Source organism: Protomyctophum bolini, assembly GCF_963924005.1.
Source record: "Protomyctophum bolini genome assembly, chromosome: 17".
Classification (NCBI taxonomy): Eukaryota; Metazoa; Chordata; class Actinopteri; order Myctophiformes; family Myctophidae; genus Protomyctophum; species Protomyctophum bolini.
Genome location: NC_137878.1, coordinates 41,061,136 through 41,080,577, shown reverse-complemented (window position 1 = coordinate 41,080,577; position 19,442 = coordinate 41,061,136). Strand labels below are relative to the sequence as shown.

Sequence of the window (19,442 nt, the reverse complement as noted above, 5' to 3'; positions counted from 1 at the left end):
ACTCTGTATCTCACACACACACACACACACACACACTCTGTATCTCACACACACACACACACACTCTGTATCTCACACACACACACACACACACTCTGTATCTCACACACACACACACACACTCTGTATCTCACACACACACACACACACACACACACACACACTCTGTATCTCACACACACACACACACACACACTCTGTATCTCACACACACACACACACACACTCTGTATCTCACACACACACACACACACTCTGTATCTCACACACACACACACACACACACACACACACACTCTGTATCTCACACACACACACTCATACACACACTCGCCAGCCTTAAAGGAGAATTCCATGCTAGAATGCTTTCTTATCTTTCTTACCTTTCTTTGTAGTCGTTACGTCCCCACCAAAGAGGTCCAGGTGTTTTTTTTGTGCAAAAGCTCCTTATTGGCTGTTTCCCCTACCATAAGCCCTCAATGAATTGCATTGAATTGAATGGGGCTATGGGGTGTTATGCTAGTTCGCTATGCTAATGTCGGAGGAGAAGTGGGGTTCTAATCGACATGTCCCTTGTTTATCTCCACCCCCCCCCACCACCACCCCCCCCCCCACACACACACACACACACACACACACACACAGTCGACGAGTCCTTAAAGAGCGAGGACACGACGGAGAAGGAGACGAAAAAGGAGCTAGTGGACGGAGAGAAGGAGGCCAAGACGGAAGACGAGGTACGGAATCATTCAGCTGTTACATAATAATAATAATAATAATACAACTTTATTTGTGTAGCACCTTTCGTGACATGAAATGCAGCTCAAAGTGCTTTACAGAGCAATGGAGAAAAACAAAGAAAAGCAAGGCAACGACATTAAAAAACAAGCAGTAATGCAATACAGTGAGGACATGAATAACACAACATTTAAAGATCAATTAAAAGCAAGGGTGTAGAAGTTAAAGTTAAAAATGTCTACAGAGGCTGCCTGTCGAAGGTACAGTGGGAGCTTGTTCCATGCCGACGGCCCGTAGAAGCAAAAAGCTGCTTCCCCGTATTTTTTTGTTGCCATTTTTTTTGGCAAAGCGAGCAGGCCAGCAGTGGAAGACCTTAGGGGGCGGTTTGGGACATATTTAGTCAGGCAGTCATGTAGGTAGGAAGGTGCGAGACCATTGAGAGCTTTATAAACAAGTAAAATAATTTTCAAATCAATCCTAAAAACAACCGGAAGCCAGTGGAGTGAAGCCCAAACTGGAGTAAAATGTTCTCTCATCTTAGTTCTAGTTAAAACTCTGCATTTTGGACAAGTTGTAATCTGTCAGTTGTTTTTCTTACGCAGTCCAGAAAAAAGTGCATAGCAGTATAAAACAAGCCGAGAAAAAACAAAGGCGTGGATTAGCGATTTTGCATCGTAGAAGGACAAATAGGCTCTGATTCGTGCAATATTTCTAAGGTGAAAAAAGGCAATCTTGGTAACATGATTAATGTGTGAATTAAAATTCCTCCTCCCTCCTCCTCCCCCCATCCCTCCCTCCCCCGTCCTCCTCCCCCCCATCCCTCCCTCCCCCGTCCTCCTCCCCCCCTCCTCCTCCTCCTCCTCCCCCCTCCTCCCCTCCTCCTCCTCCAGGTGATAGCCATCCCAGACGACGAGGAGAAGAGCCCACCAGGGGGCGACGCTGCGACGGAGCAGAGCGACGAGGACAGGAAGAAGAAGAAGAAGAACGGCGTGTCGGCCGCCGAGCCCATGGACACCGCCGCCGTCGCCGCTAGCGCCACGACGGACGCCGCTAAGCCCAGCAGCAACGGAGAGGCCGCCGCGGCCGCCGGCACGCCCTCCGAGAAGGACGGCGCGGCCGAGGCGCCGGGGGCGGCGACCAAGGAGAAGGAGGGCGGGGAGAAGAGCAGCGCCGCTGTCACCGCCGCGGAGGCTGCCGGAGGCGGCGAGGACGGCAAGGCTCCGTCGGAGGGCAAGGTCAAGGCGGAGGGCTCGGCGGACGTGAAGTCGGAAGAAGCTGACGGCGGCAAATCTGCCACGTGTGAGTGTTTCTGAAACGGTGATACGAGACTCACCGCTCTCTCTGTTTTTACTACAACTACAACATGACGTCACTGAGGTGATAAGAGACTCACCCAAACACATCTGTTTTTACTATAACTACAACATGATGTCACTGAGATGATAAGAGACTCACCGCTCACCCCAAACACATCTCTGTTTTTACTAAAACTACAACATGACGTCACTGAGGTGATAAGAGACTCACCGCTCACCCAAACACACCTCTCTGTTTTTACTACAACTACAACATGACGTCACTGAGGTGATAAGAGACTCACCGCTCACCCAAACACACCTCTCTGTTTTTACTACAACTACAACATGACGTCACTGAGGTGATAAGAGACTCACCGCTCACCCAAACACACCTCTCTGTTTTTACTACAACTACAACATGACGTCACTGAGGTGATAAGAGACTCACCGCTCACCCCAAACACATCTCTGTTTTTACTAAAACTACAACATGACGTCACTGAGGTGATAAGAGACTCACCGCTCACCCCAAACACATCTCTGTTTTTACTAAAACTACAACATGACGTCACTGAGGTGATAAGAGACTCACCGCTCACCCAAACACACCTCTCTGTTTTTACTAAAACTACAACATGACGTCACAAGAGACTCACCGCTCAAACGCTTCTCTCTGTTTTTACTAAAACTACAACATGACGTCACCGAGCTGAGGTGATAAGAGACTCACCGCTCACCCAAACACATCTGTTTTTACTAGTCTGTCTTGAGGTGAATGGATGGATTCAGTCTGTCTTGAGGTGAATGGATGGAGTCAGTCTGTCTTGAGGTGAATGGATGGAGTCAGTCTGTCTTGAGGTGAATATATATATTCAGTCTGTCTTGAGGTGAATGGATGGATTCAGTCTGTCTTGAGGTGAATGGAAGGATTCAGTCTGTCTTGAGGTGAATGGATGGAGTCAGTCTGTCTTGAGGTGAATGGATGGAGTCAGTCTGTCTTGAGGTGAATATATATATTCAGTCTGTCTTGAGGTGAATGGATATATTCAGTCTGTCTTGAGGTGAATGGAAGGATTCAGTCTGTCTTGAGGTGAATGGATGGAGTCAGTCTGTCTTGAGGTGAATGGATGAATATATTCAGTCTGTCTTGAGGTGAATGGATGAATAGATTCAGTCTGTCTTGAGGTGAATGGATGGAGTCAGTCTGTCTTGAGGTGAATGGATGGATTCAGTCTGTCTTGAGGTGAATGGATGGATTCAGTCTGTCTTGAGGTGAATGGATGAATAGATTCAGTCTGTCTTGAGGTGAATGGATGAATATATTCAGTCTGTCTTGAGGTGAATGGATGGATTCAGTCTGTCTTGAGGTGAATGGAAGGATTCAGTCTGTCTTGAGGTGAATGGAAGGATTCAGTCTGTCTTGAGGTGAATGGATGGAGTCAGTCTGTCTTGAGGTGACTGGATGGATTCAGTCTGTCTTGAGGTGAATGGATGGATTCAGTCTGTCTTGAGGTGAATGAATAGATTCAGTCTGTCTTGAGGTGAATGGATGGATTCAGTCTGTCTTGAGGTGAATGGAAGGATTCAGTCTGTCTTGAGGTGAATGGATGGAGTCAGTCTGTCTTGAGGTGAATGGATGGATTCAGTCTGTCTTGAGGTGAATGGATGGATTCAGTCTGTCTTGAGGTGAATGAATAGATTCAGTCTGTCTTGAGGTGAATGGATGGATTCAGTCTGTCTTGAGGTGAATGAATAGATTCAGTCTGTCTTGAGGTGAATGGATGGATTCAGTCTGTCTTGAGGTGAATGAATATATTCAGTCTGTCTTGAGGTGAATGGATGGATTCAGTCTGTCTTGAGGTGAATGGATGAATATATTCAGTCTGTCTTGAGGTGAATGGATGGATTCAGTCTGTCTTGAGGTGAATGGATGAATATATTCAGTCTGTCTTGAGGTGAATGGATGAATATATTCAGTCTGTCTTGAGGTGAATGGATGGAGTCAGTCTGTCTTGAGGTTAATGGATGAATATATTCAGTCTGTCTTGAGGTGAATGGAAGGATTCATGATGCCTTTCTTTGTGTCCACAGCCGAGGACAAGAAGGAGGAGAAGACAGAGAAGATGGACACCACCCCTGCTGCGGACGAAAAGAAAGGTACCTTAACCCATTCAGGCCTGACGTCGAAAGCAAACAAAAAACGTTCGCTCTGAAAGGAATATATACATTCAAAGATTTGTGCCGCATTTTTACGATTTTTCAAAAACACCAGACCTACAAGCTCGTAGCGCGCCACCGAGTGGCGCGCTACGAGCTTGTAGGTCTGCTGTTTTTCAATAGCTAAAGTATAACCAAGACGAAAAATGTTCGTCGACTTCCTTTTTTCACTGTCCAAAACTAAATGAAAACTAAGCTACGATGACTAAGACTAAAAATGTATTAAAAATAAAAAAGAAAGGGACTAGTATAAGTCATTTTACACTTGGTTGCATGCTGAAAACAGCTGATCTACAAGCTCGCGTTGTGGATCGCTTGTAGATCGGCTATTTTCAGCGAGTGTAAAAATCGGGCCTGTATTACGACGGCATCGAGGCGCCGCCAAAACACATTTTAGTCGACTAAAATGTCACATGTCGCCTGAAACCAGCAGAGCCCAATAAGGACGACAAGGAAGTGGCCGCGAAGACGGAGGAGGGGGGCGGAGCTAAGCTCCAGAACGGCGACGCCCCCAAGGAGGAGAAGGCTGTGGGCGGAGCCGTGGGCGGGGCCGTGGGCGGGGCCGCGGCGGCGGCCGCGTTGGAGGAGAAGAAGAAAGCCAAGACGAGGTTTATGTTCAACATCGCCGACGGCGGCTTTACAGGTATGTGCACGCACACACACACGCTATGCACACGCACACACACGCTATCCACACGCACACGCACGCTATACACACACACACACGCGCACACACACTATGCACATGCACGCACACTATATACACACACACACACACACTAGGCCCTAGAGTTTTCTTAACCCATTCTGTCCTGAGATCAGATTCTAAAAAATGTCTTCAAACATCCTGACAGTTTTCTGAAAAAGCCTATGTTTCTATGTGTCAGTCGTTCTTCGATTTTTCAAAAATAGCAGACCTACAAGCTTGTAGATCTGCTATTTTTCAATTGCTAAATTATAACCTAATGTTTAAAACACCAAAAGGGGTTCCCACCCAAAATGGGTTTTAATATCAATTCAATTTAACACCAGAGCTTCCGTTGCTCCAGACTGTACGACGGAAGCATTTATATTTGACTCATGATCAGAGCTTCCGTTGCTCCAGACTGTATGACAGGAAGTATTTATATTTGACTCATGATCAGAGCTTCCGTTGCTCCAGACTGTACGACGGAAGCATTTATATTTGACTCATGATCAGAGCTTCCTTTGCTCCAGACTGTACGACGGAAGCATTTATATTTTACTCATGATCAGAGCTTCCGTTGCTCCAGACTGTACGACGGTAGCATTTATATTTGACTCATGATCAGAGCTTCCGTTGCTCCAGACTGTACAACGGAAGCATTTATATTTTACTCATGATCAGAGCTTCCGTTGCTCCAGACTGTACAACGGAAGCATTTATATTTTACTCATGATCAGAGCTTCCGTTGCTCCAGACTGTACGACGGAAGCATTTATATTTGACTCACGATCAGAGCTTCCGTTGCTCCAGACTGTACGACGGAAGCATTTATATTGTACTCATGATCAGAGCTTCCGTTGCTCCAGACTGTACGACGGAAGCATTTATATTGTACTCATGATCAGAGCTTCCGTTGCTCCAGACTGTACGACGGAAGCATTTATATTTGACTCATGATCAGAGCTTCCGTTGCTCCAGACTGTACGACGGAAGCATTTATATTTTACTCGTGATCAGAGCTTCCGTTGCTCCAGACTGTACGACGGAAGCATTTATATTTGACTCGTGATCAGAGCTTCCGCTGCTCCAGACTGTACGACGGAAGCATTTATATTTTACTCATGATCAGAGCTTCCGTCGCTCCAGACTGTACGACGGAAGCATTTATATTTTACTCATGATCAGAGCTTCCGTTGCTCCAGACTGTATGACGGAAACATTTGAACATTGCGAGAGGCAACAGTCTGGCAACGCGAGACTGCTGTAAAAATGTACACACTAACTAACACCAGCATAATAATTCCACCTTTCTCTCTCTCTCTCTCTGTCTCTCTCTCTGTCTCCCTCTGTCTGTCTGTCTCTCTCTGTCTCTCTCTCTGTCTCTCTCTCTCTCTGTCTCTCTCTCTCTCCCCCCCCCCCCCCCCCACAGAGCTCCACTCCTTGTGGCAGAACGAGGAGCGCGCGGCCACGGTTACCAAGAAGACCAATGAGATTTGGCATCGTCGCCATGACTACTGGCTGCTGGCCGGCATCATTCAGTATCCTTTCCTCCTAACGCTCCACATCAAGCAGTCTTTTTAGCTGGGGGGGGGGGGGGGGACCCCCTCAAGGACCCCTGGGGGAAACCCCCTGAAGGACCCCTTTCAGAACGAAGGTTTTTAACTCAAATCTCTGCTTCTGGAGGGTCCCTGGAACTACATATTTTCAGATGGGGTCCACGGCCAAATACAGATAATTCTGGGGGTCCTTGACATGAAGGAGGTTGAGCACCACTGACCACAAATGGAGACTATACAAATAGGTTGTTCAGAAAACCGTCAGGGTTTAGAATCTGGTCTCGGGTGGAAATGGGTTAAAACACAGTGGTTAGTTGTTAAACATAGTGGTTAGTTGTCCAGCCTGTGTTTTCTTAGTCTAGGAAAATTGGCCTCAGATCCTGTGCAGCAGGGGCGTGGCCCAGTGCGTTGCGTTTCAGATGAAATGCGAATCAAAAGACAGGGGCGGGTTCCACATGGAGTGGGCGCTACATCTAAATAAGACGGAAGGGAAACAATTGCTCCTTGAGCGGTGGTGGCCTACTACAATTCAATTTGGAATTGGATTCCCTTTCGGACTATTTTCATGGTATGCACAGTGCTTCAGACCGGAAAGGGGAGTGTCCGCTCAGATTCTGAGCGCAACGTACTTCCCTCACAGGGATACGTTCCTTTTTTCCCCAGAAGTCTTTCTCGCCCGCCTAGTGGCGAAAAATAAAACTTCTGGGAACTCAGATTAGTGTCTTCTGGGTTGTGTTCCTTCACTCTGTGGTCCCGTCTCAGACACGGCTACGCACGCTGGCAGGACATCCAGAACGACGTGAAGTACGCCATCCTCAACGAGCCCTTCAAGGGCGAGATGAACCGCGGGAACTTCCTGGAGATCAAGAACAAGTTCCTGGCCAGGAGGTTTAAGGTAGGGAGGAGTTACTGCCACCTGCTGGACGCACAGCCAACCTCAGACCATGTCAAAATGAAATGAATGCTTAAACATGTAGCTATAGGTGTAATGTTAGAGTCCACAGAAGGCATGTAAATATGAAATAAATGCTTAAACATGTAGCTATAGGTGTAATGTTAGAGACCACAGAAGGCATGTAAATATGAAATAAATGCTTAAACATGTAGCTATAGGTGTAATGTTAGAGACCACAGAAGACGTGTAAATATGAAATAAATGCTTAAACATGTAGCTATAGGTGTAATTTTAGAGACCACAGAAGACGTGTAAATATGAAATAAATGCTTAAACATGTAGCTATAGGTGTAATGTTAGAGACCACAGAAGACATGTAAATATGAAATAAATGCTTAAACATGTAGCTATAGGTGTAATGTTAGAGACCACAGAAGACATGTAAATATGAAATAAATGCTTAAACATGTAGCTATAGGTGTAATGTTAGAGACCACAGAAGACATGTAAATATGAAATAAATGCTTAAACATGTAGCTAGGTGTAATGTTAGAGACCACAGAAGACATGTAAATATGAAATAAATGCTTAAACATGTAGCTATAGGTGTAATGTTAGAGACCACAGAAGACATGTCAATATGAAATAAATGCTTAAACATGTAGCTATAGGTGTAATGTTAGAGACCACAGAAGACATGTAAATATGAAATAAATGCTTAAACATGTAGCTATAGGTGTAATGTTTGAGTCCACAGAAGACATGTAAATATGAAATAAATGCTTAAACATGTAGCTAGGTGTAATGTTAGAGACCACAGAAGACATGTAAATATGAAATAAATGCTTAAACATGTAGCTAGGTGTAATGTTAGAGACCACAGAAGACATGTAAATATGAAATAAATGCTTAAACATGTAGCTATAGGTGTAATGTTAGAGACCACAGAAGACATGTAAATATGAAATAAATGCTTAAACATGTAGCTATAGGTGTAATGTTAGAGACCACAGAAGTGAACCTTTTTCAAGTCCGTTTTCTCAACTCACTGTTTCTCCTGCAAGACATTATACTCTATAAGCCATATCTCCTAAACCGGTGGGTCAAACTGAACAACCAAGATGTCCATTTGAAGCTACGATTCCCTGCTTTCACATGACGTGAACAAAAGCAAAAATTCTAAAAGTACCTCACAGTCAAAGGTGGTCACAGACGTTGTACTAACTGAACCAACCGTGTGGTCTCCAGCTGCTGGAGCAGGCGTTGGTGATCGAGGAGCAGCTCCGCCGCGCGGCCTACCTCAACATGTCCGAGGACCCCTCCCACCCCTCCATGGCGCTCAACACGCGCTTCAGCGAGGTGGAGTGTCTGGCCGAGTCGCACCAGCACCTCAGCAAGGAGTCCATGTCGGGGAACAAGCCCGCAAACGCAGTGCTGCACAAAGGTGAGACCCACGGGCTGGAGAGAGGGAGGGAGGGAGGGAGGGAACCCAAGGGCTCGGTTCTGGAACCATTCTGGGGCTGGAGAGAGGGAGGGAGAGAGGGAGGGAACCGAAAGGCTCGGTTCTGGAGCCATTCTGGGGAGGGAGGGAGGGAGGGAACCCAAGGGCTCGGTTCTGGAGCCATTCTGGGGAGGGAGGGAGGGAGGGAACCCAAGGGCTCGGTTCTGGAGCCATTCTGGGGAGGGAGGGAGGGAGGGAGGGAGGGAGGGAACCCAAGGGCTCGGTTTGGAACCATTCTGGGGAGGGAGGGAGGGAGCATTATGTTATACTTTAGCTATTGAAAAAATAGCAGATCTACAAGCTCATAGCGCAGCCCCGAGTGCCGCGAGCTACGAGTTTTTTTTCCTTTTTTTCCCGTGAAAATGTGGGCGCAAAACTTTGAGTGTGTATATATATTATATATATATATTCTTTCACGGCTGACGTTTTTAAGTCACATCTTTGCTTCTGGGGGGGGGGGTCCTTTGGAGCAACATATTTTCAGATGGAGGTCGGCGGCCAATTACATAATCTTGGGGGTCCTTGTTTGAGAACGACTGACATGGACATTTTATTTTCATAAAACTGTCAGGATTTAGAAGGCATTTAGTCTAAATGGTTTGAATGTTCTCTCGCTCCCTGTGTGTGTGTGTGTGTGTGTGTGTGTGTGTGTGTGTGCGTGTGTGTCCAGTTCTCAAACAACTTGAGGAGCTGCTCAGCGACATGAAGGCCGACGTGACGCGTCTTCCCGCCACCATCGCCCGGATACCGCCGGTCGCCGTGCGACTCCAGATGTCCGAGAGGAACATCCTGAGCCGACTGGCCAGCCGAGGACCGGAGACACACACGCAACAGGTACACACGCACGCACACACACACACGCAACAGGTAGACACGCACGCACGCACACACACACATCCACACGCAACAGGTAGACACACACATCCACACGCAACAGGTAGACACGCACGCAACAGGTAGACACGCACACACACACACACACACACATCCACACGCAACAGGTAGACACGCACACACACACACACACACATCCACACGCAACAGGTAGACACGCACGCACACACACACACATCCACACGCGCAACAGGTAGACACACACTCACACATCCACACGCAACAGGTAGACGCACACGAACACACGCGGACCGTTTCTCAATACCCGAAGTTGGGAAGTTCAGACTTGCGAACTCCTTGGGGAGTTCAAACCAAAGGGGCCAGTGAGGCGGAGCTTCGTGCCAGATCTGTCTCTATCCTTTTAATACTCTATGGTTCATGGACAGCAGCGTAACTTGGTGACGTCACCGTAGTAAGTAAGTACATTTTATTCATAGAGCACCTTTCGAAACAAAGTTACAAAGTGCTGAACAACAAGGTAAAATAATCACGTTAAAATAAGGGCACGAAACAAACAGTAGAAGGTAAAACATTAAAATGCAACAAATCAAGCAAAGAATATATAAAAAAATATATATATCATAAAATAAAGTGCTGGCGAAATAAACACGTTCTTAACAATCTCTTAAAACCGTCGACAGACTCTGCATTCTTCAGTTCTCAAGCTTGCGTCACCCAAATTGACCAATCACCGCATTGCTACTGTTTAGAGTTTAGTTTTATCAGGATCCCCGTTAGCTGGTGCACAGCAGCGTCTAATCTTCCTGGGGTCCGCACAGAACATAAAAACATGACATTCCACATGAATGACGTTACAGGACAATGATATAGAAATAAAATTAAAAAAGTAATCATGAGTTCTCCCGTTGATGGCTTGTAGATCTGTTCTTTTTCTACATCGGACTTTAACCCGCTTTGGACGGGAACCCCTTTTGGCGTTTATGTTATGCTTTTAGCTGTTGAAAAATAGCAGATCTACAAGCTCGTAGGTCTGGCTATTTTTTTGAAAAATCGAAGAACGACTGACACAGAAAAATAGCTTTTTCAGAAAACTGTCAGGATGTAGAAGACGTTTATAGAATCTGATCTCGGGTCAGAATGGGTTAAAATAGGCGTATGTGCAGCCTACAACTAATCATTCTATAAAAAAATTAATAAAACCACTGCCTGGTTTTGATTTTTTGTTTTAATAAACATTCCATTTAGGCTACTGTTAAATACATGTTTTAATAAATGTTAACATTCACTTTAGGCTACTGTTAAATAAATGTTTTAATAAATGTTAACATTCCATTTAGGCTACTGTTAAATAAAGTATAGAAATATGCATATGAATAGCCTGTTAATATCAGCCTATGACGCACTGGGTGATTATCATATTATTAAAGAACTTGGTCCTGGTCACTGGGGGTGTTAATATCAGCCTATAACACACTGGGTGATTATCATATTTAGGCCGACCGCGACCGGCGACTGATGCCGGTACTGTTGCATTCTGGGCAATTTCCAGTGAAAGGTCAACACAAGTCTGCTCCGCAGTAGACTCGGTAAAGACACTGGCCTGTACTGGCCTGCACTGGTCTCTACTGGTCTGTACTGGCCTGTACTGGCCTGTACTGGTCTCTACTGGTCTCTACTGGTCTGTACTGGCCTGTACTGGTCTGCACTGGTCTGTACTGGTCTGCACTGGTCTGCACTGGTCTGCACTGGTCTGCACTGGTCTGTACTGGCCTGTACTGGTCTGTACTGGTCTGCACTGGCCTGTACTGGTCTGTACTGGTCTGTACTGGTCTGTACTGGCCTGTACTGGTCTGCACTGGCCTGTACTGGTCTGTACTGGCCTGTACTGGCCTGCACTGGTCTGTACTGGCCTGTACTGGCCTGTACTGGTCTGCACTGGTCTGCACTGGCCTGCACTGGTCTGTACTGGCCTGCACTGGCCTGTACTGGCCTGTACTGGTCTGCACTGGTCTGCACTGGTCTGTACTGGCCTGTACTGGTCTGCACTGGTCTGCACTGGTCTGCACTGGCCTGTACTGGTCTGTACTGGTCTGTACTGGTCTCCACTGGTCTGCACTGGCCTGTACTGGTCTCTACTGGGCCAAATGTGAACTGGAGAATTGGAATGGTACTTCCTGGTCGGCGACTGACGACGTTTCACGAGGATGTAAGTACAGACAAGTTCGGGTATTGAGAAACGGCAACAGGTAGACGCGCACGCACACACACACACACACACACACACACACAACAGGTACGCAAGGTAGGCACGCACACAGACACACACACACACAGAACATGTTAATTGAAAATTTGAAAGTAATGTGTAGTTGTATCTGAGCGTGTGCCTCTGACTCCTCCTCCTTGCCTCTGACTCCTCCTCCTTGCCTCTGACTCCTCCTCCTTGCAGATGTCACAACAGTAGCCTGAGCTGCCCCGCCCGATACCTCGCTAAGAACCTCGCCCTTTGACATTCCTGATTGGTGCACAGCAAGATGACGGACACGCCTTCCAGTGTGAAGCCGCGCCCTTCGTTCCGTTCGCCTTTTTTTTTCTTTATTTTTTTTGTTGACTTTTCTTTTCTTTTTTTTCTCTCTCAAACGGACTTTGTTGCTGAGTAACCAGGGTGGGTTTTCCTCCCCCCCCCCCCCCCCCCAGGGTGGGTTTTCCTCCCCCGAGAGCCTCCACTTTTGAGGCTGGACATAAAAGCTATTTTATTTTTTATTTTTATTTTTTTGTCCTTTTTTCAATTTCTTTATTAATATTATTGATATAATGTTATTATGGTTTTTTGGGACCTAAATAAAAAAAATGTAATAAAGACTCGCCAGTTGCCAGTTTTCTTGTCATTGTGGCGTAAATCAGGGGTGGTCAACTTTGACGATGGAGAGGGCCACACTCACTCCAGAGGGCCACTATAGTTCCACACTCACTCCAGAGGGCCACTATAGTTCCACACTCACTCCAGAGGGCCACTATAGTTCCACACTCACTTCCAGATGGCCACTATAGTTCCACACTCACTCCAGAGGACCACTATAGTTCCACACTCACTCCAGAGGGCCACTATAGTTCCATACTCACTCCAGAGGGCCACTATAGTTCCACACTCACTCCAGAGGTCCACTATATTTCCACACTCACTTCCAGAGTACACTTCATTACAACTGTATTCAATGCTTCCACATCGCAGCGATCCGTTTCCGAGTACACTTCATTACTTGCGCAAGCAGAGAGCGCGCAAGTACTAGTTTGTCCCAGGGCCCGTACGGACCGTCCCAGCACTTTTGATGCGTATGCACCGTTCCGACGGTGCCACGCGTACTGTCCCGGGACACGGCGACCGGGACCGTACGCAGCATTGTGTGAATGCCACGGTATCTGCCAAGTGGTCCCGATAGCGCGCATCCAGGACCAGAGTGTGAATCTGCCCCTTATTAAGACTATTTAGGCCTGACGTCGAAATCTAAAAGACTTCTAAATTCTGACAGTTTTCTGAAACCACCTCATGTTTCTGTATCAGTGGTGCTCAATATTTAATACCTCATGTTTCTGTATCCGTGGTGCTCAATATTTCATGTCAAGGACCCCCAAAATGTAAATGTATTTTGGCCACCGACCCCCGTCTGAAAATACGCTGTTCCAGGAACCCCCTCGGAAAGCAAAGATGTGAGTTAAAAAACGTTCGCTCTGAAAGAATATACATTCAAAGGTTTGCGCCACATTTTCAAGAGAGCAGACCTACAAGCTTGTAGATCTGCTATTTTTCATTAAAGTATAACACGATGCTTCAAACACCAAAAGGGGTTCCCGTTGACTGCATGCACTTTAAACTAGTTTAAAGCGTCTGCTATTTTAGAAAAATCGAAGAACCACTAAGATAGAAACATGGCTTTTTCAGAAAACTGTCAGGATGTAGAAGACATTTATAATAATCTGATCTCGGGTCAGAATGGGTTAGCTACATGATGGGAGCTTTAACCAGCAACTAAGACTACCAAGCCATGTTCCTTTAATATCGTTGCTGTCGGGCAGAAACAGAAACCTTGTATCTCCTAATACTAACTAATACTTAAGTATTGAAGTGAATGAATCGGAAGTCATGTACAATTACAAATCCTTAGTCTTAGACGTAATGTAAAGTATTGAAGTGAATGCATCGGAAGTCATGCACAATTACAAATCCTTAGTCTTGGACGTACATTTTATTAACTGAATGCCAACAGCAAGTTGTATCACAAAACCAACATCAGGAAGCAAACTATTTCCTTTGTCTTATTCGCTCTTCTTTTTTTATTTTCTTTTGGTTCAGTTAAACAAATGAAATACACTTTGACACACAACAAAAGGAACAACTCTTTGACCCACAACAAAAGGAACAACTCTTTGACACACAACAAAAGGAACAACTCTTTGCTATATTTAATCCAAATGGTACAGTATCTGCTCAAAACAAAAAAACATATTTCAGTCAACCAGGCTGGTCTGTAGTGGTACAGTTGTACGGACATGTCGACAACTGTTCTAGATGCCTCAGAGGGACAGTACAGTACAGTACAGTACAGTACAGTACAGTACAGTACAGTACAGTACAGTACATACAAGAGGAGAAATCCGTCCAGGTTTATACGACAAAGACAAGGATTTGACAAGTTATTCAGCAGCATGTTTTAAATTATCATTTATGCACAAACTACTATGTGCTCAGGAAGGCATGGAGGAATTACATTTTCCATTTTGACAAAGGACCAAGATGTTGCATGGGTTAAGGTTAGGTTTATTTGGGTTAAGGTTAGGTTTAGGCATGGTTTATATGGGTTAAGGTTAGGTTTAGGCATAGTTTATGTGAGGTTAAGGTTAGGTTTAGGCATAGTTTATGTGAGGTTAAGGTTAGGTTTAGGCATAGTTTGTGAGGTTAAGGTTAGGTTTAGGCATAGTTTCTATGAGGTTAGGTTTAGGCATAGTTTATGTGAGGTTAAGGTTAGGTTTAGGCATAGTTTATTTGGATTAAGGTTAGGTTTAGGGATAGTTTCTATGAGGTTAGGTTTAGGCATGGGTTAAGGTTAGGTTTAGGCATGGTTTATATGAGGTTAAGGTTAGGTTTAGGCATGGTTTATAGGAGGTTAAGGTTAGGTTTAGGCATAGTTTCTATGAGGTTAGGTTTAGGCATGGGTTAAGGTTAGGTTTAGGCATAGTTTATATATAGGTTTATATATATGATGGTGGATTTGGTAGCTGTTTGTCTCGGTGGAGGAGCAGTGTTCCATGTCGGGGGGGCTTGGAGACCAGCTCAGTAGAAGAAATACACTGAGAGAGAGAGAGAGAGAGAGGGGGAGAGAGAGAGAGACCAATTGTGAGCTTATATACATTTACGTTTTAAAAATATAATGCTTTACCATACTGTATAATTATAATATGATTCATGTACAATCATCCAGGAACTGTTTGTAGTTTGTACTCACAGAATATGACTCCAAAACATATAGTTCCTATGATGGCCATGATGATCATCATCTGAAAGAGACGGACATCCACAGAGGTCAGTTTAAGACACACACACACTCACACACACACACATCCACAGAGGTCAGTTTAAGAGACACACACGCACGCTCACACACACACACACACACACACATCCACAGAGGTCAGTTTAAGAGACACACACTCTCTCACACACGCACGCTCACAGACACACACACACATCCACAGAGGTCTGTTTAAGAGAGACACACACGCACGCACACACACACACATCCACAGAGGTCTGTTTAAGTGAGACTATACATGCACGTGTATGATAACGGCATCCTAAGGTTGGCAATGAATATCACCTCTAACAGTAGCCATGTGTTGTATGGAGAATATAATGAATATCACCTCTAAGACTAGCCATGTGTTGTATGGAGAATATAAGGAATATCACCTCTAACACTAGCCATGTGTTGTATGGAGAATATAAGGAATATCACCTCTAACACTAGCCATGTGTTGTATTATAGAATATAATGAATATCACCTCTAACACTAGCCATGTGTTGTATTATAGAATATAATGAATATCACCTCTAACACTAGCCATGTGTTGTATAGAATATAAGGAATATCACCTCTAAGACTAGCCATGTGTTGTATGGAGAATATAATGAATATCACCTCTAAGACTAGCCATGTGTTGTATTATAGAATATAATGAATATCACCTCTAAGACTAGCCATGTGTTGTATTATAGAATATAAGGAATATCACCTCTAAGACTAGCCATGTGTTGTATAGAATATAAGGAATATCACCTCTAAGACTAGCCATGTGTTGTATGGAGAATATAAGGAATATCACCTCTAAGACTAGCCATGTGTTGTATTATAGAATATAATGAATATCACCTCTAAGACTAGCCATGTGTTGTATTATAGAATATAATGAATATCACCTCTAAGACTAGCCATGTGTTGTATGGAGAATATAAGGAATATCACCTCTAACACTAGCCATGTGTTGTATTATAGAATATAAGGAATATCACCTCTAACACTAGCCATGTGTTGTATTATAGAATATAATGAATATCACCTCTAAGACTAGCCATGTGTTGTATTATAGAATATAAGGAATATCACCTCTAACACTAGCCATGTGTTGTATTATAGAATATAAGGAATATCACCTCTAACACTAGCCATGTGTTGTATTATAGAATATAATGAATATCACCTCTAAGACTAGCCATGTGTTGTATTATAGAATATAAGGAATATCACCTCTAACACTAGCCATGTGTTGTATGGAGAATATAAGGAATATCACCTCTAATACTACTAAAATGTTTATTATTATTATTGTTGTATGGAGAATACAGGTTGCTGCCTTCAGGAAGGAGATATGGTGTACCGTCCATCATACAATAAGGTCAGACTAAAGAGGTCCTTCTTTGACCAACAGTCGACTTTGAGGCTCAATCAGGAGTTGTAGCAGCCATGGGGTAATCAGATCTAATAATAATAATAATAACTTTATTATTATTATTATTATTATTACGGGTTAATCTACAAGGTGGACATTGCTCTTGTCTTGTATGTCTTTATGGGTGTGTGTGTGTGTGTGTGTGTGTGTGTGTGTGTGTGTGTGTGTGTGTGTGCACGGCTGCTGGGTCGTAAGACACATTTGTATTGTATTTGTAAAATAGTAGATACATAATTATAGAACATTGATATGATGTTTTGTTTTGTTTTGTTCTTTTTGTTGTCTTGTTCCTGTATTGTCCTGTCTGTCCAAGATAGCACTTCTGTAGACTTAGATAGCATTTGAAACAGACTTATAGCATGTTATGTAGACAGCACTAGAATTGCATTGTATATAGTCATAGCAAGCCATAGTACATATGTATAGCATAGTAGTATATATGTAAAGTTTATACGTATAAATTTCATTATATAGATATTCCACTGTTACTTTCTTAGCTTACGCATGTTTCATGATGAATGTTTTTATGTGATGTATTCCCATGCTTTTTTGTTCTTGCTTAATGTAAGTCGCTCTGGATTAAGAGCGTCTGCTAAATGCCTAAATTGTAAAATTGTAAATTGTAAATTGTCTTTGACTGACAATAAAGTACTACATCACAATATGATTCCTTGTGTTGATATGATATGATATATGACATGATATTGTCATATAATTATATCATATCAACACAAGGAACACATCTACAATAAAGTACTACATCACAATATGATTCCTTGTGTTGATATGATAATATGATTATATGACATGATATTGTCATATAATTATATCATATCAACACCAGGAACACATCTACAAACAAAGCAATGTCGTTTCCTTTAGGGCCCCGCCCCCAAGCCTGGAACCTTTTTGAATTTTTTTAGTTTTAGTTTTTAGTTTTTTTTACTATTTTGGAGAAAAGAATACATTTTAAAATAGTGAAAGCAGCTCATGTACTTTGACACGCTGTCTGTGAGCTTGTAGAGTGGTTATTTGAACTATTTAATTTTCACGTAAGGGGTCAGCCAGATTGGGCCCTGAGTTGAGTTCCTACGTGATTCTTTTTACAGGAAGAATACCGGCATACATTGTTAGATATTTCGTTTAACATTAACGTTAGTGTTTTGCACTTGCAATGCCCGCGCACCGCCCACCAGGGGGCGCCAGCTCACAGGTTGGGAATGGCTGATGTTGGAATGTAGACGGTCTTTATTTCAACGTACAGTGTAGTAGGCTACTGTAGGCATTCGGCAGACACTCTGAATTTACAGTACAACATGGTAATACTGTATGCAATGCGTAGGAGTCTAGACCTTTGTTGTTTTTGGCAGCAAGCTTTAGTCACAGTCTCTTGACACGTTTTCATTTAGTCACCTGGAATCATGTTTCAGTGTTTAGTCGACTAAATATCATAACGTTTTTGTCGTCTAAATCTACAGTTGATTTAGTCGAACAACATTTAATTTTTACAGTGCCTTGATGCCGTCGTGATGGCTGATTTTACCCTTGGCTGAAAATAGCAGATCTACAAGCTCACAGCGCGTCTCGCGGCCACGCATTGTGAGCTTGTAGATCGGCTTATTTTCAGCATGGATCTCTTGTCCACTATAGTCCCTTCCTAACATGTTAGTCTAGTTTTTTTATTTGTTGACGAAATTGTCAGTATATTTGGTCTTAGTTTTAGTCACCGTATAGCTTAATTGTTATTTAGTCAGTGGAAAAGGGCATTTTTCGTCTTAGTTTTAGTCGACAAATCAACACTAACCAATAATTAACCCATCGTGATCAGGTGGACCCTCTTGTAAACAAGTGTAAATGTCAGCTCAGCGTCAGACATTCGGAGGTTATGTTTAGGTGCGCTGGTGTTGATGTCTTCACATCTGTACTGTACTGTACTGTACTGTACTGTACTGTACTGTACTGTACTGTACTGTACTGTACTGTACTGTACTGTACTGTACTGTACTGTACTGTACTGTACTGTACTGTAGGCCTACTGTACTGTACTGTACTGTGTGTGTGTGTGTGTGTGTGTGTGTGTGTGTGTGTGTGTGTGTGTGTGTGTGTGTGTGTGTGTGCATGCGCGTGCGTGCGTGACATGCAAACCTATGAATAGTGAGTGTTTGAGATTAAATGAGTATATAGTGATGGGGGAGGGGAGGGGAGGGGGGGAGGGGGGGGGGAGGGGAGGGGGGCAGCTGTGTCACATCCCAGATGCCCCGGTTATAATCCCTGAACGTTCAGCTCTAATCCAGATTGGGATCTTTCCCTCTCTGGCCAGCCCACGCACGCACACACACACACACACACACACACACACACCCACGCACGCACACACGCGCCCACGCACGCATGCACGCACCCACCCATGCACGCATCGCACGCATCGCACGCACCCACGCACGCACACTCCACCCCCCTGTGTCATAGTCGCCTGTCGGGCATGAACCTTGTATCTCCATATTTCAACTAAATATTACAACAAAATAATTAACGAGATCTCCTGCACTGTAGTCGACAATAACTATAGTACGTTACAGTAATAACTATGTAGCATCTATTGGAACAATGTTGATTTATCCGTTTTCTGAAAAGCAATAAAGAAATGTTTGGACATGCAAGGTTTCCTCCCGACAAAAATATATCCTTCCT

At 44.1% G+C, this 19,442-nt stretch overlaps 2 protein-coding genes across 2 annotated transcripts in view; one reads left to right on the top strand and one right to left on the bottom strand.

Moving 5' to 3' along the window:
• Positions 1-12,620, top strand: part of LOC308332353 (chromodomain-helicase-DNA-binding protein 4-like) — a 64,540-nt gene extending 51,920 nt beyond the window's left edge. Inside the window, 9 exon segments of the mRNA XM_080788210.1 lie at positions 646-737; positions 1,629-2,037; positions 4,128-4,193; positions 4,684-4,896; positions 6,371-6,479; positions 7,260-7,392; positions 8,641-8,836; positions 9,564-9,727; positions 12,198-12,620. Coding sequence (XP_080644336.1) covers positions 646-737; positions 1,629-2,037; positions 4,128-4,193; positions 4,684-4,896; positions 6,371-6,479; positions 7,260-7,392; positions 8,641-8,836; positions 9,564-9,727; positions 12,198-12,212 — 1,397 coding nt within the window. The 3' untranslated portion in view covers positions 12,213-12,620.
• A 2,597-nt stretch (positions 12,621-15,217) lies between these two features.
• The window catches only part of LOC308331785 (vesicle-associated membrane protein 3-like), a gene marked incomplete at both ends in the record, with an annotated part of 9,495 nt that continues 5,270 nt past the window's right edge, over positions 15,218-19,442 (bottom strand). Inside the window, one exon of the mRNA XM_080787279.1 lies at positions 15,218-15,301. Within this exon, the coding sequence (XP_080643405.1) occupies positions 15,218-15,301 (84 nt within the window). The remainder of the gene's footprint in view (positions 15,302-19,442) is intronic.